A 24533-nucleotide genomic window follows, 5' to 3' on the forward strand; every position below is an offset into this window, starting at 1 on the left:
AGATAGTGCACTTGCTTCTTGGCTTTTATCCTCTGTAAGTCCGGCTGTTCTTCCTCATCTCATTGGCATGGATACTAGTGCTCAAATCTGGAATGCCATTGTTACTCTATATGGCAGTAAAACTACTTCTAGGTTAATGTTTTTTCGGCGCGCCTTGCATTCTCAACGCAAGGGTAATCTGTCTATGAGGGAATTTTTAGTCAAGATTAAATGGTTTTATGCTAATCTTGCAAGTTGCAGAGAAGTCATTAGTGACCATGAACATGTCACTGCTATACTCAATGGTTTACCACCCGAGTATGAGTCAGTTGTTACGATCATCACAGCCAGCCCGGTTTCTTACAATGCTCAGGGAGTAACTACAATGCTTCTTGATGCTGAAGCTCGACTGCACGATCTTGTATCGGAGGCTCCGAGTTCTGCTAATGTGGTAACGCATCAACCTTCAGAGGTTCCTGTGGCTACACCGATTTATCGTCCCTCTTCCAATACTCGGGGTCGTGGCCATGCACGTTCTTCTACTTCTCGTTTTTAATGTCAGTTGTGTGGAAAGCAAGGGAATCTTGTGGACTGCTGCTACTATAGGTTTGATGCATCCTATAAGAGTGCAGGCTACAGACCTCCACCGTCTTCACAAGCAAATCTGTGTATGTATGGCACTGGCCCACCTATGGTACCCTGGACACCGTCTCCTGTGTCATATGCAAATACTACTTCTACAACTCCACCAGGTTGGTATTTTCCACCTGTTTCTAATTGGTCTAATCCGTTTCTTGTGAACGCTTCAACACTTGTTAGTGCAACTCCACCTGCAACTACGCACCCTCAGGCCCTCATTGCAACTCTCGAGACCGTCAGTGATAATGCTTGGTATCCAGACTCTGGGGCAACACATCACCTTCCTCACTCAGCCTCTTCAATGAGTAACAGTCCTACTTACAATGGTCCAGGTAAAGTGTATGTGGGTAATGGCAATGCACTTCCTGTTTTGTCTACTGGTCAGTCTTCTTTGCTCACTCGTACGCGGCCATTATAGATGAGGTCTTTGTTATTTGTTCTTGGTATTACAAAGAATCTTTTATCTATGTCTAAATTCACCAAAGACAATCAGGTGGTCTTTGAGTTTCTTCCTACACAGTGTCAGGTGCGTGACCTCAAGACTAGGGAGGTACTTCTTCGGGGGTCTGTTCAGAATGGGCTCTACAAGCTACACTTACATGGCACATACCCCAGTGTATTGCTTTCTGGATCAGCTCAATGTTTTGCAGCAAGCTCGAATGTGCCTTTAAATATGTGGCATGCTAGGCTCGGTCATCCTTGTAAATCAATACTTACGAAGGCTTTGGTCAATTGTAATACATCCTTTGATTCAAATAAAGAACTCTCTAATTGTGTTGCTTGTCATCTTGGCAAAGAACATAAACTACCATTTCAGAAATCCTTCACCGAGTATACTACACCTCTTCAGTTGGTTGTTGTTGATGTTTGGGGTCCTGCACCAATTTTTTCAAATGGTTTTCGCTACTATGTTGCCTTCACAGATGTATTCATGCGATATACTTGGGTGTATTTTTTGAAAAAAGAAGTCAGAGGTGCTTGTTGTGTTTCCCTTGTTTCATAGACAAGTTGAAAGAACTCTTGGCTGTAAGCTTAAAGCCTTGCAAACAGATGGGGGAGGAGAATTTCAAGTGCTGAAATCATATATGTCTCTTCAAAGAATCGTACATCGACTTGCTTGTCCCTATACATCTTCCCAAAATGGCATAGTGGAACGCAAACACAGGCACATTGTTAAGTCTGGTCTCTCCATGCTGGCTCATGCAGCTATGCCCTTAACCTACTGGCATGATGCCTTCAGCACTGCCGTTTACTTGATAAACGGATTACCTTCTCATTCCCTTGCTAATATCTCACCCTATGAAAAATTATTTCAAGTTTCACCTGATTATTCATATCTACGTACCTTTGGATGCATGTGTTTTCCCAACCTACGTCCCTACAACACACATAAACTCCAATTTCGGTTAACACCTTGTACATTTCTAGGGTACTCCCCTTGTCATAAAGGCTACCGTTGCCAAGATGCTAATGGTCATGTCTATATCTCTCGTCATGTCACTTTTAATGAGGTTGTTTTTCCTTTTCAAAATGTCACTTCCAAGTCTGCACATAACCAGCCTACTTCACAAACTAGTTCCAAGCTTTTTGTCTTGTCCTCACATTTATCTCTTCCATCTACTTCGCCATGTATCCTTCCACCTAACCATCATGTTCCTTCTTTGGTCAACAGTTGTTCACCTACTCACCACCCTCATCAACGTCTGCCACCTATAATTCACCACCCTCACCCTCATGTGTTGCTCCTAATTCTCATCCTATGATTACAAAAAGCAAGGCAGGGGTTTTTAAACCGAAAGCATACATGAGCACTGCATCCTGTATATCTGAAGAGGTTCCTGCTGACATTCATGCGGCTATGGCAAATGAATCGTGGAAAGTAGCTGTGCATAATGAATTACATGCACTGATTCAGAATCGCACGTGGAGTCTCTGTCCATTACCGAATAATCGTAGAGCAATTGGTTGCAAATAGCTCTTTAAGGTAAAAAAAAAGGTTGATGGTTCTGTGGATAAGTATAAAGCTCATCTGGTCGCCAAAGGTTTCTCGCAACATGCTGGGCTGGATTTTCAAGACACATTCAGCCCTGTGGTTCGTGCAGCAACAATTCGGACTATTCTTGCTATTGCAGTTATGAAAGGGTGGTCTCTCAGACAAGTGGAAGTCAACAATGCGTTTCTCAATGGGGAGTTGTCTGAAGAGCTATATATGACTCAGCCACCGGGGTTTGAAGAGATGGGTTCATCGGGTCAGAAGCTAGTCTGTAAGCTCAACAAAGCCTTGTATGGCTTAAGGCAAGCTCCTTGGGCATGGTTTCAAGCACTAAGGCAGTATTTGGTGTGTCATCTTGGTTTTCATGCCTCAAAAGCTGACCCTTCACTATTCATTCGGTCTACATCAGGAAAGTATTTGTTACTCATGGCATATGTTGATGATATTGTGATTACAGGCAGTTCCAACAAAGACATTGATGATATAGTACATCAGCTTCATCAAAAGTTTGCACTCAAGGACATGGGGCAACTTAGTTTTTTCTTGGGCATAGCTATTCATCGTACGTCCCAGGGGCTGTTCTTGACTCAGAAGAAATATGTTACTGAGCTTCTTTACAAAGCTGGCATGTCAGGCGCGTCTGCTACTCCAACACCCATGGTGAGCACTCCAAAGTTGATTGCTGACGATGGCAGTCCATCATTTGCTGACCAGCATCTATATCGTAGCGTTGTTGGTATGCTACAATATGTTTGCATTACACGTCCTGACTTGGCTTTTTGTGTTAATAAGCTTAGTCAGTATATGAATTCTCCAAGTGATACTCATTGGAAAGCCGTCAAACGAGTGTTGCGATATCTTATTGGCACTATCGATCATGGGTTGTTTCTTTCCAAGGGACAATTTGAATTAGTTTGCTATTCTGATGCTGATTGGGCATCCTCTGTTGAAGATCATCGTTCCACCTCTGGCTATGTGGTGTACTTAGGCTCCAGTCCTATTTTTTGGTGCTCAAAGAAGCAACCAGTAGTGTCCAGATCATCCTCTGAAGTGGAGTACCGGAGCCTTACTAATTGTGTGTCCGAGTTGCTGTGGGTAAAACAGTTGCTAAATGAACTTGGCATGCCTCTTTGTCAGTCTCCTGTGGTTTGGTGTGACAATACTTCTACTGTCTCCATGGCAGCCAATCCCACACATCATGCCAAAATGAAGCATGTGGAGATTGATCATCACTTCGTTCGTGAGAAAGTCCTTGATGGCACTCTACAAGTCAATTTTGTTCCTTCTGAGAAACAGATAGCTGATGTTCTCACCAAGCCCATTACACCCAAGGCATTTGCATCTTTTCGAACTGCACTGCAAGTTTTGCCCAGTACTGATATTGCTTTGATAGATAAAAAATGTTAGAAACCAGGAGAACGTTAGCATAACTAATAAAAGTTAGTTAGTCTGTTAGTAGTTACTCTGTTAATAACAAATTACCTGCATTAGCTGTTAGTAGTTGGCTTGCGTGGCCTGCATACTTATAGTATATAATAGCATGTATTCACTCAGCTCAAAAAATGAGAAATCAATGATATTTTTCTGTTTCATCTTCCTTTGTTTAGTGTAACAGAGACAAGGTACCTACATAACATTCTTTAATCATTATCAACTGTAAAAAACTATTCTTGATGATGGAAATCCTACAGGTTTACAGCTTTGTAAAACTATCTGGACTTTATTATGCTGGTAGCCACGATATGGATATCAAGGGACCATCCAAAAGTTGCAAAGACAATAATAATGTAAGAAACCATCAGTTTACTAGTACAAATTTAATTTTTTTCTACCCTTAATTTCCCTTCATCTGTTAGTATTTTTTATATATATTTCAGGGTAAGCAGGGAGTGCTTTTCCAGCCTGCAAGTGAATTCTTGCCCATGATTGATGAGGTTCCTTTTTTTCCCCATTATGTACAATGCATATTCTGGAAATATATATAAAAAATAATACTTTTTTTTTCTTTTAAAAAAAGTACAGGTGTACAAAGCATTGGTAGAGAAAACAAAAGCCATTCCAGGAGCCAAGGTGGAAAACAACAAGTTTTGTGTTTCCGTACACTATCGATGTGTCGATAAAAAGGTATGTACAAATCGAACCCACTTTTTGTCTCATTATTTTCGTCATTAAATTTCAATCCTAATCTCACTGATTTACTGTGCAGAGTTGGGCTTCAATAGCTGAGCAAGTTAGATCAGTGCTAAACTACTACCCTAAGCTTAAATTAACTCAAGGGAGGAAGGTATAATCATAATCATAATATATGTTCTTTTTCTTTAACCCATTTTTCTTAAAAGAAGAAGAAGAAAAATCATTATTTTATTTTATTTTCCTTGATTCAAGCAGGTATTAGAGATACGTCCCACTATCAATGGGACAAAGGAAGAGCCCTTGAATTTTTGTTGGAAGCACTAGGTGAATATATATATACACTAAAATTTCTGCCTTATTAAATAATTATTTAAATATAGTACTAATTTAACTTTAATTCAATTTAATATTTTTAAAGGATATAACAATCCAAATGATGTTTTACCAATTTATATCGGCGATGATCGAACTGATGAAGATGCTTTCAAGGTAGCCTACAAATTATAATTAAATAAATTTACATTTTTCTGTAAGAATAAAATAATTTCTGGTCAATTTTTAACGCATTTGTTCTTTTGCCTTTGCATGGTTTTATGATCAGGTTTTACGTGATAGAGGACTAGGGTTTGCGATTTTGGTTTCAAAAATACCCAAAGAAACTAATGCATCCTATTCTCTCCAAGAACCATCGATTTTGGTTTCAAAAATACCCAAAGAAATTCCAAGAACCATCGATTTTGGTTTAAAAAATACCCAAAGAAACTAATGCATTCTATTCTCTCCAAGAACCATCTAAGGCACGATTTATTACTAATTTTGGCATATTTTTCTTTTCTTTTTTTAAATATATTTTTGGTCTATAATTGTTCCACTACAGGAAAATAAGGCTTTAGCGGCATTTTTAGTGGCGTTTGATAAAAAAAAGCCGGAAAAATTATACATTAGCAGCATTTTTAGTAAAACGCCGCTAAAAAACAGAGCAATAGCGGCATTTTTGGTAAAATGCCGCTAAAAACAGAGCAATAGCGGCGTTTTTGGTAAGACGCCGCTAAAAAACAGAGCAATAGCGGCATTTTTGTTAAAACGCTGCTAAAAATCAGAGCAATAGCAGCGTTTTTGTTCAAAACGCCGCCAAAAGTCATATAACTCCTAAAATCCTAAACCCCCAAAAAAATCATAAACACTAATGTATAACCCCTAAACCCCAAAATCCATAAACACTAATTTATAACCCCTAAAATCCTAAACCCCAAAAAATATCATATGGATGTTGATGTGTATATACATAGATATTAATGTAAAAGCTTATGTTCATGATAATAAATTATGGAAGCAATACTTAATATTGATTAAATTTATTTTTGTGTTTAGGGTTTAATATTTAAAATAATTTTAAAGAATTTTGGTTGATGACTGATTGTTTTTTTAATTTATATGTTAAATATTTTCTTATATAATTGTAAAAGAGATAATATTAATTTTAAAATATTGAATTAATTATTATTATAGTTTAAGGTTTACGTTTTAGGGCATATGGATACGGGTTTAAGGTTTATGAGTTACTATTTTAAGGTTTATGGACTATGGGTTTAGGGATTATGGTTTAATGGTTGGGGTTTAAGGTTCATGGGTTAGGGGTTCATGGTTAAGGTTCTCGGTTAAGGTTTATGTTTTAGGATTTAGGATTTAGGGTTTAAGGTTTAGAGATTAAGAGTTTAGGGTTTAGATTAATTAATTAATTAATCATAAATATTGTCACATAAAATTACAATAATTATTAAAATTTATGGTTATACAATAGAAACACGTACATTGTTTACACAATAATGTTTATTATTTCGAGTTTATGGTTTTGTGTTTTAAAGTTTAAGGTTTATGGTTTATGATTTGGGGTTTAATGTTTTATAGTTAAGATTTTAGTGTTTAGGATTTTAGGAGTTAGAGTATTTAGGGTTTAAGGGTAATTGATTTTCAAAAATTATTTATTTAAAATCGATATGAAATATATAATTTTATTTTAGGGTTTAAGTTTATGATTTATGGTTTATAGTTTTAGGGTTTTAAGGGTTCTTAATTTTGTGGGTTATGTTTTGTGATTTAGGGTTTAGATGTTAAAGTTTAGAGTTTGGGGTTTAGGGGTTAGGGATTTTTATATTTTTTTTGTTTTTGTTTTTGTTTTTGTTTTTGTTTTCTTACATAAAACTTATATAAAAATTTATAATTTTATCTAATTCATTTAAATATTACTTAAATTTTTAAAAATTATTTATTTTAAAAGAGGGAAAAAAAGTGAATAAGTTTTAAGAATTTCCAAATCGCTGCTGTTTTGATGTGCTTTTTAGTGGTGTTTTTGTAAAAACGCCGCCAAAGGATGTCCGTTAGTGGCGTTTTCGCTTAAAATGCCGCGAATAAATTTTAATAGTTGGAAAACGCAGCTGTTTTTATTTGCATTTTAGTGATCGCAAAAGGATATGCTTTAGTGGCGTTTTCTCAGAAAACGCCGCTAATATGTTGGAAGAGATAGCGAAACGCTGCCGTTTTTATATGATTTTTAGTGGCGTTTTTGATAAAACGCCGCAAATAGATAACCTTTAGTGGTGTTTTCCTCTTAAAACGCCGCTAATAAATTTTAAGAGTTGGCAAAACGTTGTCGTTTCTATATGCTTTCTAGTGGCGTTTTTACTAGAGTGCCGCAAAAGGTTTGCTTTAGTGGCGTTTTTAAGGAAATGTTGCTAATGTGTTTGAATAGTTTGTAAGAACGTTGCCATTTTGTTTGGCCCCGGATTTGCTTAGTTTTCCCCCAAACCAGATTTCCCCGATTTCATTCCACCAATTTCCCAATTTCTTTTCCCCCAATTTCCCCAAAGTTATTCTTCCCCAAATTATTTTCCCCAATTTTCCAACTTCCCAATCCCTTTCTGATCGAAATCCCAAATTTCTCAAATCCCCTTATTTCTTGTTTGAGCGTAATTTTTGGCTGGAAATTCTTCGCCTCTTCTCTCCTCTGTCACTTCAAAAAGAAAATCTTCGCCTTTTCTCTCCACCGCAGCGTCTTCTCTCTGTCGTCGTCACTAGAAATTCGGGTCCTATAGGTATTTAATGTTGCTGCTTGTTCTGCTCTAGCATTGTCACTGTCAGATTTTGTGTTCTTACATTTACCGAATCTTTATTTTAGTGGACCTGATTAGGTTTTCGTTTCTTCTCTTTGGAATAACCCATCAATGTTTGATAATGATTGGCATTGTAGGAAGCATCTAATACTATACAAGAATTACTTGAGAAGATTGAGTTGCTGGAGAAGATGAAATCTCCCGTACTTCGATAGCCAATCAACATTATTTTCTGGTAACGACTGACTTCCCTTTTCCTATATTTTTTTGTGCTTTTTGGGTTTGGATAAATGGCTATTCATTTTTTGTAACATTGGCTTAGGAGAGAGCTCAATAGATTCACTTTCACTATCATTTTACATATTTTTGGTTTTGGTTAGTCTTAGTGACTTATTTTCCATCTATGTTATCCGAAAAGACCATCAATTGTGAGATGAAAGATTTAACAAGATGTTTATCCAACTTCTAGGATACCAAAATCTAAACAAAAGATAAGCAGCACTGTGAATAGTTTTGCAAAGGATGCCCATGCATTCTGCAAGGTTATTTTGCAAGGGAAGAAGCTTTAAGGACATACTCTTATGCTTCAGTACCTTAATTCTAAACATCTACAGCTAAATCAAACAGTAAAGATAATGAAAATTGCATCTGGACACTTGAAATTGCTAGTTATTTTGAAATCAGACAGTACCTTATGTGTATATTTTGAAATTTAAAATTTATGTCCGAATGTTTTCTCATAAAAAATTATATGCATATTGTATATTTTAAACTGCTGCTTTCTCTTTATATATGTTATTTCCCTTACTGTTGCTTGGTGAATCTCTGTATAGATGACCCTGTATAATGTTTTTACAGTCAACTGCAGCAGAAAGTAGACTTTTCGATCAATTGATAAACTGCTGGGAATTCAATCCTAAAGCAGTCCCAGGAACTTGCAACATTTACTTCCTTCCAGCCTTTACTTCCTTGTGGACTTTAAGAGGTATGTATATTTAATTTGCTAAATTTATTAGTTAAAGCAAATGTTCATCACAGACCTTCACTTCATGACCTTCACTTCATTGTCCTTTGATAATAAAACTAATAACGGCTTTGCCTTCCCTTGAAGGACTTCTTATCTTCCATGAAATGGTTATCAAGTTGCTTAAATCAAATTCCTTTAAGTTGTGTTAGTAGATCATATTTTTTTCTATCAAGTTTAGATTATGGCATTACATATTTTGTCTTGACAGGCATCATGATCCTGCTATTTTTGTTCATTGATTGATCAATCCTGTAACTCAACACACACACACACACACACACACACACACACACATATATATGATCAGTTGGAATTGTTGGATTGGGCAGGATCAGATCAACAATAGCAAAAAGTACCGAAGCTTTCAACTGGTCTATCAGTTACCACTCGAGATCTAAGAAACCAAATACAAACTACAAATACTACTTAAATACACAGAAAGCCTAGATAACCAGAAGGTTAGCTAATCTTTTATTTTATTTTATTTTTGTTTTTTTAAATTACTATACTTGTTTATCATTAGATTATTTTTTAATGGATCATTAATGGATCATGTTTTTAACTTATTTCAAGTCTGTCCTTAGATTATTTTTTAATTTGCTTATGCTGTTTATCCTTAGAGACTTGTTATGCTGTCTTTAATTTTTTTAATTTGCTTATTCTGCTTATCCTTGGGGATCTGTTTGCTACTGGTTCCAATGCGTATGTTCTTACTTACATTAATACTGTAAAAGGGATCATTTCTGCTCAATTTGCAACCTTTTAATAATATTATACCTCTCTACATGTATGCTTGCCACGTCAATTTTTCTACCATATTTTTGTAATTTGTGATTTAATATTTATATATTTCTATCACGATTTTTAATAAATTTATTTATTAGTTTAATATGTCCCATCTAATATACAAATATATAATAAAATGTTTTATATAGTTTTTAACTTAAATTTAAATTATTATTGAAATATTCTCGTCCGTTTTATCACAAATATTATCGTCCGTTTTATCACAAATATTATCGTCCATTTTATCAAAAATATTATCATCCGTTTTATCATTTAAGTTGAACTTTTTATTCAAAATAAATCATAGCTTTTAAGCTAAATACGGATGTTCACACAATGCTTTAATATGTACTTAAGAAAAGATGACTTGTAAAACATAAATTAAATTAAGTGTCGACTATTGTACATCTATATTTTAACTGCAAATGTGATTTGTCAAATAAAAACGAAAGACATGTATATTATTTAATTAAAATATTTTTTTCAATATTATTTAATTAAATATTATTTAATCTCGCAACTTACCTGAATTAGTTTACACCCATTAGATACTTGGTACTTGATATGTATTATCCATGTGATTTTTCACATCGTCAAACTTTATTTTTATAATTAAAAAACTTACATAATACATAAACATATTTGATATCATAATTTACATAATACATAACTTACATAACTTATATAACCTAGATAAATATATAACTTACACAACTTACATAAATATATATCATATCATAACTTACATAACTTACATAATACTTAAATATATATCATATCATATCTTACATAACTAGCTTACAAAACTTACTTAACTTACATAATACATAAATATATGCTTGAAAATCCCGCAACTTACCTGGATTAGTTTATACCCATTAGAGACTTGATACTTGATATGTTGTCAACTTTAGATTTCAAGAACTACGAAATGGATAGGAGTTGGATGAAATTGTCAAGGGTAAGCAATGCCTATCGAAATGGAGTACAAACTTTTCTAAATTTTGCATTTCAAAATGCAAGCCAAGAGAATATGATTCTTTGTCCGTGTAAGAAGTGTGGCAACATCAATTGGCATTTTTGTGAAGTTGTCTACGAACATCTAATTGTTGATGGCTTTATTCGGGGGTATAAAAAATGAATTTTCCATGGAAAGTGTACATCTAGTGGAACTTCTTCAACAATTAATCTGACTTATCCTGATACTGATTACCACCAGTATGTTAGACAAGGTGACATGAAAGGTATGTTGCAGGATGCATTTAATATGCACAGTCATGGTGAGCAATCGTTTCCACCTGATTTTATTGCATTCGATGATTGTAATATTGGTGGAAATGTTTTTTGTGAAACGGGAACAAGTGCACCCGATGAGGAGCCAAATGAAGAAGCGGTGAAGTTCTACAATTTACTTAATGAAATGAACGAAGAACTTTACGAGGGATCAAAATATTTGAAATTGTCCTTTTGTATTCGTCTATTTCACTTAAAATGTTTGGGAGGGTGGACCGAAAACTCTTTGACAATACTGCTAGAGTTTCTGAGAGAGATGTTTCCGTTTGTAAAAATCCCCCAGTCTTGTCAAGATATGAAGAGACTAATAAAAAATTTGGGCCTTGGGTACAATAAAATTTATAGTTGCCCAAATGACTACATGTTGTACTAGGGTGATCAGAAGAACCAACAGTCTTGTCATGTTTGCGGTAAGTCTCGTTGGATGAATGGGAATACAGAAATGTGAATGCGGATGAAGGTGGGGCACAGTTAAGAAAGAAGCCAGTTAAGGTTTTGCAATATTTTCCCCTAATACCAAGACTTCAAAGGCTTTTCATGTCGTCAAAGACAGCCTATTTTATGAGGTGGCATAATGATCAACGAACCGGTGATGGATTATTAAGGCATCTTGCTGATTCTTTATCTTGGAAATCGTTTGACAGTAAATTTCCAAGCTTTGCAAGTGATCCTCGGAATGTGAGGCTTGGGCTAGCAGCTGATGGCTTTAATCCTTTTAAAACCATGAGTACTTCGTACAGCACTTGGCCTGTAGTGCTTGTTCATTACAATTTGCCTCCATGGATTTGCATGAAGCAATCTTCTTTTATATTATCTATGATTATCCCTGGAGAGAAAGGTCCCAGAAATGATATTGATATTTATTTGCAGCCACTTATTAAAGAGTTAAAACTGTTATGGTCAGGTGTTGAGACATATGATGTATTGAGAAAGGAGAACTTTAATTTACGTGTAACTTTGTTGTGGACAATTAATGATTTCTCGGCTTATGCTAATTTATCGGGTTGGAGTACTAAAGGACGTTATGCTTGTCCTTGTTGTGCTGCGCAAACTTGTTCGAAGTGGTTGTATAATGGGAAGAAGTTCTCTTACATGGGCCATCGTCGATGGTTAGATGAAAATCATAAATTTAGATTTCAGAGAACTCAATTTGACGGTACTGAAGAGTACAAAGGAGCTCCTGAGCAGGCTCATGGATCTGAAATCTTGTTTATGTTAAAAGATATCAATTTTAGTAATGGGAAGATGAATCAACCACCTAACACGCAAAAAAAGAGAAGATCGAGGGATGAATCTGATGATGAATCTGAGAGGATGATCTTAATGAGGCAGACTTATGGAAAAAAAGGAGTATTTTTTTGAGTTGCCTTATTGGGAGCACAACATTTTACGCCACAATCTTGATGTCATGCATATTGAGAAGAATGTTTGCGAGAACATAATTGGGACAATTTTGAATGTCGATGGAAATCAAAAGACAATCTTCAGAGTCGACTTGATTTAGTTGACATGAGAATTCAGCGTGATCTTCATCCTCAAGTACTTCCAAATGGGAAATATCGGTTGTGCCTTCTATTTTTACAATGTCAAAGGAAGAGAAAGAAGTGTTCTGCATGGTGTTGAAGGATATAAAGGTCCCAGATATGTATGCATCAAATATATATCGATGTATGAGTCTTAAAGATCAAAGACTATATTCATTAAAATCACATGATTACCATATCTTGATGTAAGATTTACTCCCAGTTGCATTACGGTGATGCATGTAAAAAAATGTGACGTCCTGTATAATTGAACTATCCAATATAATGAAAGCTATCTGTGGCAAAGTTTTGGATGTCGAAGAACTTGAGAAAGTATAGGATCGAGCCGCTTTGACTTTATACAATTTGGAGAAGATCTCTCCACCTTTCTTCTTCACTATTATGGTGCACTTGGTAATTTATCTCCCTCATGAAGCAATACTTGGTGGACCAGTTTTCTATCGATGGATGTATCTTATAGAAAGGTGCTAATTTATTTGTCAAGTATCCATTCATTCACCTCTATACATTTAGTTACAACTTTTGATAAATATTGTATATCGTGTTTAGGTCCCTAAGCAAATTGAAGTCTTATTGTCACAATAAGCATTATCCAGAAGGATCAATTGCTGAAGGCTACTTGGCAGAGGAATGCATGACCTTCTGTTCTAGATATTTAGAATACATTGAAACACAATTGAATAGACCAAGTAGAAATGCTGGGCTCAATGATCATAACTTGGTCGAAACTTATTTATTCCAAAGTTATGGAGAACCAATCGGCAAAGTTGAAATTGCAGAATTAGATGATATATCTTGGATACAAGCACATCGATATGTACTTTTTCACCATGATTCAATTGAACCGTTACGCGAGTAAGTTCTAAAATTTCCTTACATATTCGTTATTTTGATTTGTTTATCTTCTAACCAATTAAACTTCTTTTTAATATAATGAGTACAAACAAATCTTGAGATCTCGTTCACGATCCCGAAGATTACAACATCGAGAGATTAATAAGTTATTCACAGAATCTTTTCATGAATGGTTAAGCCAAACGGTATGTAACTGAAGTTAATAAGTTACATATAATCGCAAAATTTAGTTAATCAAATAAGAATCTTTTTACATAAAACATTTATAATTACTCAATTTACTTTTGATTCAATAGGTTTCGAGTGGGAAGGACGTCAATGACGAAGTTAAATGGCTTTCCCAAGGTCCGAACAGAGTAATAAAAAGATATAGTGCCTTCCTCATCAATGGATACAGATTTCATACAAAATATCGCGAGAGAATGGGGAGAACTCAAAATTGTGGAATTATTGTTAATTCTTCAATTACAAGTTATGCTAGTGCTAGGGACAGTAATCCAGTTGAGGGTAATGTAGAGTATTACGGACTTCTTACTGACATTATTGAGTTGGATTACTATGGCAAATGGAAAGTTGTCTTATTTCGGTGTAATTGGGCTGATGTTAATACTGCTCGCAGAATTAAAAAAGATCAATTTGGTTTTACAATGGTTAATTTCTTTCATTTGATTCACACTAGACAACAATTGATGGACGAGCCATATGCATTTTCTTCTCAAGTGAAACAAATTTTTTATTCGAAAGATCCAGCTGATGGGGGTTGGTATGTTGTACTCTGGAACACCCTTAGAGACTTGTTTGACATGGGCAATGGAAGTAGAGATGACATCGTCGAAAGATCAGAAACATTGCCTTTTCTAGAACTAAACTTAGATGAAAATATCCCTAGTACTAGTAAACAACCTCAATGGGTTCGACATGATGTGGATGAAGATATTTACGAATATTGATGTAGTAAGATTTTACGATTTTTTAATTATATGTAATATTATGCTTTAAATCTTAGTCTTGTAAAATATTTCAACTATTTTATATGTACTATTATTATTGTAATTAGTTACTAAAATTTCAACTATTTTATGTGTATTGCAGGAAAAATGCGTAGAAGAAGATTACGAGATTTAAGTATTGTCCAGAATGCTCCAAATTCGAAAGAAGTAAATAGTGAATAGCAGACAGTTGTTGGATCTTTGAATGTACCGAAAACACTTGACGAGGCTTCAAATTTGAAAGTAATGTTAAGTTTATTTTACATGTGTGTTGACTTTTATTATTGATTTATTTTTCAATTTTAATATAATATTAATATATCATTTTTCAGCTGAAACCGGTGGCACGCGTAGAGGTCGAGGACGTACGGTACTTAAATATTTATACGACTTAAATCCTGTCGAGCGTGTCAAAGTACGTAGAAACAGTCATGGTCAGCCTGTTGGATCTGAGGCTCAACTTTTAGCAGGCTATTTGGGCATTATAGCACGAAATGCCAATATGTTGCCCATCAACTATGAATCATGGCATTATACGTCTGATAGCAACAAAAATCAAGCTCTCGATAATATTAAGGTAACAAAACATGAATGTAACTTATAATACTTTGGTTTAAGTTTCATTTATATTTACATTCTAAACTTGATTTTTTTTAGGAGAGATTTGCTTTAGAGGTCTCGGATGACTATATCAAGAAGGAATTGGGTAAAAAATGGAGAGACCATAAAAGCAGTTTGAAAAAAGCATATTTTAAGAAAGACATAAGCCTCAAAGAAAATTTACAAGATGTCCCGCCGGGAATGCTGAGGTACCAATGGGAAGATGCGGTTAGATTCTGGAATTCAAAGAAAGGAGAGGTATTACTGATAAGTCATAATTTATACATATTTTAACCCCATGCTTAGCATATTTTGGGATGATTTCCCCTTGATTTTATCAAATTCGATGCTCCTAATCCTTTAAATTCATGTTTTATACTTAGGTCAGCATGAGAGAGTGAAAAGAACGAGAAATGGGCCAAAAATGGAGAAAATGGGCCGACGTGGGAAATCAACATGGCCTAGACTTCCTCACACGGGTAGACCACATGCCCGTGTCATTCTGCCAGGCTTGAACATGACCTAAAGCCACCCCAACACAGCCGTGCCACTTTCACTGCCTTGACCACGGTCTGAACTTATCACACACGGGCGTGCCACACGAATGTGTCCCTGTCGGGCCCAAGTCTAGTTCTACACGGAAAAGGGCAATCTTAAGGGTTTTTAGACACTCCAAAGCCTATAAATACACCTTAGAAGAGGAGAAGAAGGGGACACACAGAGAGGAAGCAATGAATTGCTGAAGGGAAGCCGATTGATCCATCTCAGAAGCCGAATTCAACGTCAAGACTGAAGATCTCCCTTCAATTTCCCTTCAGGAGTTTTGGGTTTTCTTTATGTTTTGTATTTATTCTTTTGAGATGTTTTATTTGATAACTATGAACTAAAACCCCTAAATACCTAAGGGGAATGAAGCCTAAGACGAACCTTGTTATTATTTTCTGAATTATATGATAAATATTTGGCTTGTTCTTAATTATGAATTCTTCTTGTCTTGATATTCCAGGATATTGATTCAAGTTTTGATGTGCTTATTCAGAGGAGGAATAGACCCTGTTTAAGAGTAGATCACGCATAATTAAGCGGAGTTAATTGTGCGCCTAGAGATAAGGCAACAAGATTTTGCCGGATTAGGGTGAAACCTAGTAAAGGAATCCATAGATCGAGTTAATACAACCTTAGGGTGTTAATTAGAAAGAGATTTCAATTAGTCAACCTAGGGTTAGACGTTATTAGTCTCGAGAGGGATAATAATATAACTTAGGGATTTCTACGGATCAAGTCAAATGAATAAATCGTCTAATTCAGAGCCAGGTAACAAGTGAAGTCTAGGTGGATTTACCCTTAGGTATTGTCTCGATCAATAAAGTTTTCCCAAAAGTTCTTCCCTAAATTACTTTCTGTTCAAGTTTTCTAGTAGTTAGTTAGAATAAACAAAAACCCCTTTATTTTTAGGCTAGATAATAAAAAGAGAGTTAATACTAGTACTTTTAGTTCCTTTGGGTTCGACAATTCGATCTTGCCTAAACTATACTACTATTCGATAGGTGCGCTTGCCTACGTCGTGATAGTTAGTTTTCAAGAACAAATAGTATAAATTTATAAAACTTATCACGAGTCACATATCAGACTGATCAAGTTTTTGGCACCGTTGCCGGGGAACTAAGATATTAGGAACGTTTAATTTTTATTACTTTAGCCATTTATTTTATTGTAATTTAATTTATTTTTATTTTAATTTTAATTTTAATAATTTTTCTTTTATTTTGTTTCTGCCAAGTTTTTCTAGTTTATGACTAGGAGGAACCCTTCAGGACCTTTGCTTTTTGACAATGAAATTGAAAGCACAGCTCGTAGAAACCGAAGAGAAATAAGGCAAAACTTACAATTCATAGAGGGAGAGCAAGAGGACGTCACCAATACAACTGAGGAGATGGTTGATAATCAAAACAATCCACTACCTCCTGTGGTTGCTGCAAATGAGAATCCTGCTTATCGTACTTTGTATGATTATGCTAAGCCTAATTTAAAAGGAACTAAATCGAGTATAGTTAGACCTGCTGTTGCTGCAAATAATTTTGAACTGAAACCTAACACTATACAGATGATACAACAGTTTGTTCAGTTTGATGGTTTGCAGGACGAGGATCCAAACACTCATTTAGCGAATTTCCTGGAACTCTGCGACATTTTCAAGATAAATGGTGTTTCTGATGACACCATTTGACTTCGGTTGTTTCCCTTTTCATTGAGAAACAAAGCTAAACAATGGTTGAACTCGTTACCATGAGGGTCAATCACTACTTGGGAACAAATGACCGAAAAGTTTTTATTAAAATATTTTTTGCCAGCAAAAATAGCCAAATTACGTAATGATATCTCTTCTTTTGTGCAGATGGATCTAGAAATACTCTACGATGCATGGGAGAGATACAAGGATCTATTGAGAAGGTGTCCTCACCACGGGCTACCCTTTTGGCTACAGGTGCAGACATTCCACAATGGCTTGAACTTCTTAACTAAGCAGATGATCGATGAAGTTGCTGGTGGAACCATCAATAACAAAACACCTGAAGAGGCTTACGAATTTATTGAAGAAATGTCACTGAATAACTATCAGTGGCAAGTCATGAGGACTAAGTTGACCAAAGCAGTAGGTATTTATAACGTCGACTCGGTCACCATGCTGTCAAATCAGGTAGAACTCTTAAATAAAAAGATTGATAGTTTACTTGGTTCTTCGCAGGTTCATCCAGTAATACAGTGCGATGCAAGTGGGTGTGGAACGAGCAATCCAGAATACCCAGTCTATGGCCATAACATAGAGAACAAACAAGCAAATTACATGGGTAACAACTCTAAACCTCAAAATAATCCGTATAGCAACACTTACAATGCAGGTTGGAGGAACCACCCAAATTTCTCATGGGGGGGCCAAGGAAATCAGAGACCACCTTCAAACTTTCAACAGCGACCTTATCAATAGGAGAAGAAGTCAAACCTTAAGGAGATGGTAACAAAATTTATCTCGGTGTCAGAGACTCGTTTTCAAAATACCGAGACAGCACTTAAAAATCAACAAGCATCGATCCAAGGGCTCGGGACTCAGATAGGCCAACTGGCCAAATTAATTTCTGAATGACCACAAGGTAGCTTGCCGAGTAATACAGAATCTAACCCAAGAGAACAGCTCAATGCAATCACTATTCAAGAGAAGGAAGGGTTAGTCGAATCTGAACCAGAACCTAGGCAAGAAATTGTGGTAAGTAAATATAAAGGTAAGGTGGATCGCAGTGAGCAAAGACAGGTAAGTACATCATACAAACCTCAAATACCATATCCTAATGCGACAAGGAAAGACCGCTCAGATGAACAATTCGGTAGATTCCTTAAACTATTAAAGAAACTACATATCAACTTACCATTTATTGAAGCTCTTTCGCAGATGCCAAACGCATTTAAATTTCTAAAGGAGCTTATAGTCAACAAGCGAAAGTTAGATGAGGCGTCGCACGTAGAATTAAACACAGTTTGCTCAGCCATCCTATAGAATAAGCTACCCAACAAATTGAAAGATCCAGGGAGTTTACGATTCCTTGTTTAATTGGTAGTTTAAATGTTCATAATGCATTGGTTGATTTAGGGGCAAGCATTAATGTTATGCCTTATAAGATGTTTAAACAACTAAGTCTTGGGAAACCCAAACAAACTAGGATGAGTGTTCAATTGGCTGATAAAACCATTAGTTTTCCTAGGGGTATCATTGAAGATGTTCTTGTTAAAATCGATAAATTTATATTCCCATTTGATTTTGTTGTTCTAGACATAGAAGAGGACAGTAAAGTACCTTTAATATTAGGAAGGCCCTTTTTAGCAACTGCTAAAACCATTATTGATGTTGGTACAGGTGAACTCACTCTTCGTGTAGGTGATGAAACGGTCACTCTTTAGGCTCGTGATTCGATTAAGACATCGAGTATTGAAGGTGATTGTGTAAATCATGCTACTAATACTGATCCTGTTGTAAAACTTTTCTCGCAGGAAACACATTCAAATACCATGAGTGAGCCATGTTCAAGCAACAATAAATGTTCTATCCAGGAAAAACGGCGGCTACAAATGGAGGAGTTAGATGAATGGCTGACACAGAAACCAAGCACCCACCATAAGCCAAAACCAAGCCAGGATGAGCTGAATACCTCACCAAATCAACTTAAAGTTGGAGACAAAGTACTACTAGATACTGAAGATCCTCGCATTGCCACTTCTGAACCGAATGAAGTAATCCCTCTTACGGTACTTAACATTTTTCCATACGGTACAGTCGAGGTAACACATTCCAGATTCGGCACTTTCAAGGTAAATAGTACTCGTCTTAAACCTTATGTTGATAAAACTAATAACAGGAATGAAGAGTTTAAACTCCTCGAACCACCGTGATCAAGGCAAGTTAAGGTAAGTCGAGCTTAGACTCTAAATAAGCACTTCTCGGGAGGCAACCCGAGCGCTAACGGTATTAAATTCCATTAAACTTAGTTTTTAACATGTAATCCGCTAATTGAGTCCCCAAACACAGGTTGTTGAGTCCACACAGTCAAGCACACGGGTGTACCTTAGGCCGTGTGAAAACAGGGGTGAAATTTTCCAAGGCACGGGATATGATAAGTTACCACGACCGTGCGACATGGTCGTGGTCGAACTTGCCAAACCACCACGGGAGTACGCTACACCCATGCCTATAAACCGTGGTTAAAACTGAGAAATCAGCACAGGCGTGCGACATGCCCGTGCTCGACACCCGTGGTCAAACCTGTCAAAACACCACGGGCGTGTACCAAGGGACACAGGCGTGGGAAGCGAACAAAGCAAGCCACGGTCGTGTATCAGACGAGCCCTAAATTCAAAATTGCGATTCACACGGGCAAAAATTAGGGCACACAGGCGTGCCTCACGGCCGTGTGACCCTAAAATCTATATAAACCCCTCACTATTCATCATCTTTTTCCCAAAAATCCCTAACCCTAGCCGCTGCAACTCTACACGTCCTGCCTGCCACGCTCGTGCGTCGACCCCCACGACCGGTTTCAACACCCAAGCTTATTCCTTTTTCGTTTGTTCACTCTTTACTCTTTATTTTCTTTAAATCCTTTACTTTTCTAATGATTTCTATGCTACATTTTCCTATTTTAAAGCTAATAATCATAGTAGAATAACAATATTCATGCTTGTTGCCATTACTTATCCAAATACTATGCTATATTCATTCATTGTCTTTGTTTTCATCAAATCTTTGTTACCTAACACGTATCTATAGTTCCATAACATTATTTTGCTAGTTTCTTCAATTCTCTTGCTTATTTCATGAACTTTATGCTCCATTTATCTAAATTTAATTGAATTTGTTAAATTAGAAAAACTCATACGCATGCATTTAGCCCTTTGTTACCTTCATTATCTTTGACTTCAAATTCTTGGTATAGTTGCTTTGGTTGTTTTAGCATAACCTAGTATAGTTTAAATTTTGGCACAATTAGGACATATTGCATTTAACTTCATTTTTTATGGGTCCCTTTTGCAGATATATCTTGTCATCATCACGTAGCAGGAAAATCGCCGTGCCTACCTCAAAGAAAAGAAAGGGGACTTCATCATCAAACCCTACCGCCGAAATTTGCCACCCTTTTCTCCAGTTCCCCGTGGGACCCCAGGAGGAACTATTCTAAATCTTACGGGCCCGACCCTTAGGTGTGGGCCGCTGCATTGACTGGGGCACACTTGAACAGATTCAAATGGCTGGCGACGTCTGAGCCCTCTTGGCAACCGACCCATGGGCGCTCTTCTTTGAGATCGTTGAATCGACGTATCTCGAGTTCACATTAGAACTCTGCTCCACATTCCATCTCAATCCCATCATGACAGAGTTCAACGATCCAGGCACAATTCAGTTTCATCTTGGCGGTCTAGTGCGACAGATGAGCGTGCTTGAATTCGGTGCCGCGTTGGGATTATATACGGATGAGTTCATGGATGACCCCAACTTCAGCACCCTTCATCCCCGCGTTCACTACTCGCCGTCCAAATGCTGGCACACCTTGGTCTCTGTGTCGCCCACCTATGACCCTAGCCGCTCTAAGGCATCGGCCCTCACTCCATCCCTGAGGTACCTACACGCGATTTTGGCTCATACTTTGACAGGGAGACGAGAGAGCACCGGCATCGTCAACACTCACGACGCCTACTTTCTATGGTGCATGGCGCATGGGCACGTCATTGACCTCGCCTATTTCATTGCCCTCACCATTTTCTATCAGACGGAGCGGTATAGAAGAGGTGTCATCTCTTTCGGCCCTTATGTGACTCGGTTGGCTCGGTACTTCGGCCTCCTCAACACAGCGACCCAATTATCCTCCCTCACTCTCATTGGCCAGATGTCCCCTCAAGGAATCTCGAGCATGCTACACATGAGGATGATGAGCGATGCCGTGGTGCTCACCTTCCTCAGTACCGCCTCGTCTAGTCAGCCGAGCAGGAGGCCTACGAGGACATTCCTGATGATGTCCCCCCACAGCACGAGGAGCCCTCATCCCAGCCACCACCCATTCACCACCCAGTTCATGAGGCAGCTTCACTAGCAGATCTCTCGACTCAACTCACGCGCCTTGAGGACTACTGCACTCAACAATTCAACCTATCAGATTAGCGCTTTGATGGCCTCGAGGTGACTCTTCAGTAGATCTGTCAGCACCGACACATCTCAGCGCCACGCCCACCTCATGAACCATCTGGCGATGATGATTTTTAAAGACTTATTTAATATTTTTTTTTCTTTTATCTTAATTTATTTCTTTTAAATACTTTTCGTTTTATTTTCTTCTCAAATTTATTTCATATTTTAGGTTTTATAGTTTTTAAAGTAATCTTTATCTTCGGTTATTTCTTTATGAGTACTTCTGCTCCTCTCTAACTCCTAAAGAATTATTGATTGTATCGCAGTTATAAAGAGCTCCTAAGCTCACTATTTCAGAATTTTCAACTCCACTGAGGAAGGTCCTCCACGACTGTCATGTCCTGCCTGACCACCACGATAATCTCTTCGTTAGACACTGTGGTTGTGGAACCCAACCTCTACCACCACCTTCTTCATGTTCCGTACAACTGCATGCTCCTATCCTTACTTTCACTCTTTCAAGGATTCCATTCAAAAATTCAGGAAGTTTCACTTCTCTCCCTATCTTATGATTTTATATATATTTATAATCTTCAACAATCTATCTTTGTACATTGAGGACAATGTACATCTTAAGTGTGGGCGCTATTTATATGATTATCAGAAAATCCCTGAATTATGTCTTGTGTTTAGGTAATTTTCTTATATCACTATGTGAATAAATTTTTCAACAACTTGTGATATTTATTAATATGTTTAGATTAAATTCAGAGATAATTATGCATTGATGATTTTAAACTTTAAGGCATCAGAGAATCAAGCATGATAAGTCTAATTTTTAGAATTGAAAATTTTAGGTTATTTCCCTAAATTGAGGTATTTCCTTAAAAATTTTAAATTTGCAAGATTGATATTAAAAGCCATAAATTTTGTGAGATTTTGAGCCTTAAAAGAGCGTACATTTTTCTTGCTCACTTTATTATTGGTTATGAATGTGTCCATTTTGAACTGTCATTCTAGAACTTGCATCGATTATACATGTCAAGACCACACCTTTGATTTGATATACTGAGATGATAAAGGCACCTAGGTTTTAACCCACTTACTCCATCAAAACCTACCTCCACAATTAACCCCTAGTGAACCCCTTTGAACCTAACAAACCATTCATTGATTTACCCTCTTTATTAACCCATAACCCATTATTGTTGAAATCCCCTTAATTAATTTGGTCCCTATTTTTGTCGAGATTTGATTTGAATAAATTGCTTAGCTATGTTTTATTTTTGATATTTAGCAAAAATTCTATGTATTTGTTCTTAAAAAAATCAGTACTTCCATTCATTAATAAGTTTATTATTCTATAGCTATGTTTAGCGAGCTTAAATAAGTTATATACATAGTTTGAAGAAGAAGCTCGTAGTAGAATTTCTAATCGTTGTAATTTATCATGTTTTTAGGATTTTTCTAGTTAAGTAATTTTTCAAATTCAATCTCGATTCTAACCTTCTTTTTCAGCCTATGACTAGACCCCCTAACCACAGCCACGTTACAACCCATTAAAGACCTTTTGATTAGTGTATCATCTCAATTTACAGTGGTGGAGATTTGATTTTCATGCAAGCCTATGGTAATAACTCTTCATATTGACTATTGAGTGATTATTTTCTGAACCTTAAACACTTTGAGTGATTTGAGTGAACCTTTAGTGAGGATATCAACTATTGTTAATTTTTTTTATTTACAGGGAATTGCTTCAATAAGGGGAGATACCTATGTTTTTTTATTCTGAAATTTTGACTTGGATTGTCTGTGCTTCTAGTGTCCTTTCAGTTGAGTTATCAGTATATGATTATTCATGAACTATGACGAAACATCATTGATAAAAATTATAAGTTTGGGGAAGTTTATTTTAATAGGGAGTTGAGGATTTTGCTTGAGGACAAGCAAACGCTTAAGTGTGGGCGTATTTGATAAGTCATAATTTATACATATTTTAACCCCATGCTTAGCATATTTTTGGATGATTTCCCCTTGATTTTATCAAAGTCGATGCTTCTAATCCTTTAAACTCATGTTTTATACTTAGGTGAGCATGGAAGAGTGAAAATAACGAGAAACAGGCCAAAAACGGAGAAAATGGGCCGACGTGGGAAATCAACACGGCCTAGACTTCCTCACACGGGTAGACCACACGCCCGTGTCATTCTAACAGGCTTGAACACGGCCTAAAGCCACCCCAACACGATCGTGCCACTTTCACAGCCTTGACCACGGTCTGAACTTATCGCACACGGGTGTGCCACACGGGCGTGTCCCTGTCGGGCCCAAATCTAGTTCTACTCAGAAAAGGGAAATCTTAAGGGTTTTTAGACACTCCAAAGCTTATAAATACACCTTAGAAGAGGAGAAGAAGGGGAAACACAGAGAGAAAGCAAGGAATTACTCAAGGGAAGCCGATTGATCCATCTCAGAAGCCGAATTCAACATCAAGACTGAAGATCTCCCTTCAATTTCCCTTCAGGAGTTTTGGGTTTTCTTTATGTTTTGTATTTATTCTTTTGAGATGTTTTATTTCATAACTATGAACTAAAACCGCTAAATACCTAAGGGGAATGAAGCCTAAGATGAATCTTGTTATTATTTTCTGAATTATATGATAAATATTTGGCTTGTTCTTAATTATAAATTCTTCTTGTCTTAATATTCCAGGATATTGATTCAAGTTTTGATGTACTTATTCAGAGGAGGAATAAACTCTGTTTAAGAGTAGATCATGCATAATTAAGCGGAGTTGATGGCGCGCCTAGAGATAGGGTGATAATTTTTTGCCGGATTAGGGTGAAACCTAATAAGGGAATCCATAGATCGAGTTAATGAAACCTTAGGGTGTTAATTTGAAAGAGATTTCAATTAGT

At 36.6% G+C, this 24533-nt stretch overlaps 1 protein-coding gene and 1 non-coding gene across 2 annotated transcripts in view; one reads left to right on the top strand and one right to left on the bottom strand.

Annotated features, from left to right (window-relative positions):
- LOC107963224 (probable trehalose-phosphate phosphatase D) overlaps nt 1-24533 on the top strand; it is a 45791-nt gene that overhangs the window by 19178 nt on the left and 2080 nt on the right. The window contains 9 exon segments of the mRNA XM_041115352.1: nt 3107-3117; nt 4303-4398; nt 4489-4545; nt 4634-4735; nt 4818-4895; nt 5000-5021; nt 5024-5068; nt 5163-5233; nt 5346-5441. Of these exon segments, the coding sequence (XP_040971286.1) occupies nt 3107-3117; nt 4303-4398; nt 4489-4545; nt 4634-4735; nt 4818-4895; nt 5000-5021; nt 5024-5068; nt 5163-5233; nt 5346-5441 (578 nt within the window).
- LOC121230923 (small nucleolar RNA R71) lies at nt 17312-17417 on the bottom strand. Its single transcript, XR_005928995.1, has one exon. It is a non-coding gene; the product is annotated as a small nucleolar RNA R71 (small nucleolar RNA).

This window comes from Gossypium hirsutum, chromosome A06 (genome assembly GCF_007990345.1).
Source record: "Gossypium hirsutum isolate 1008001.06 chromosome A06, Gossypium_hirsutum_v2.1, whole genome shotgun sequence".
NCBI lineage: Eukaryota > Viridiplantae > Streptophyta > Magnoliopsida > Malvales > Malvaceae > Gossypium > Gossypium hirsutum.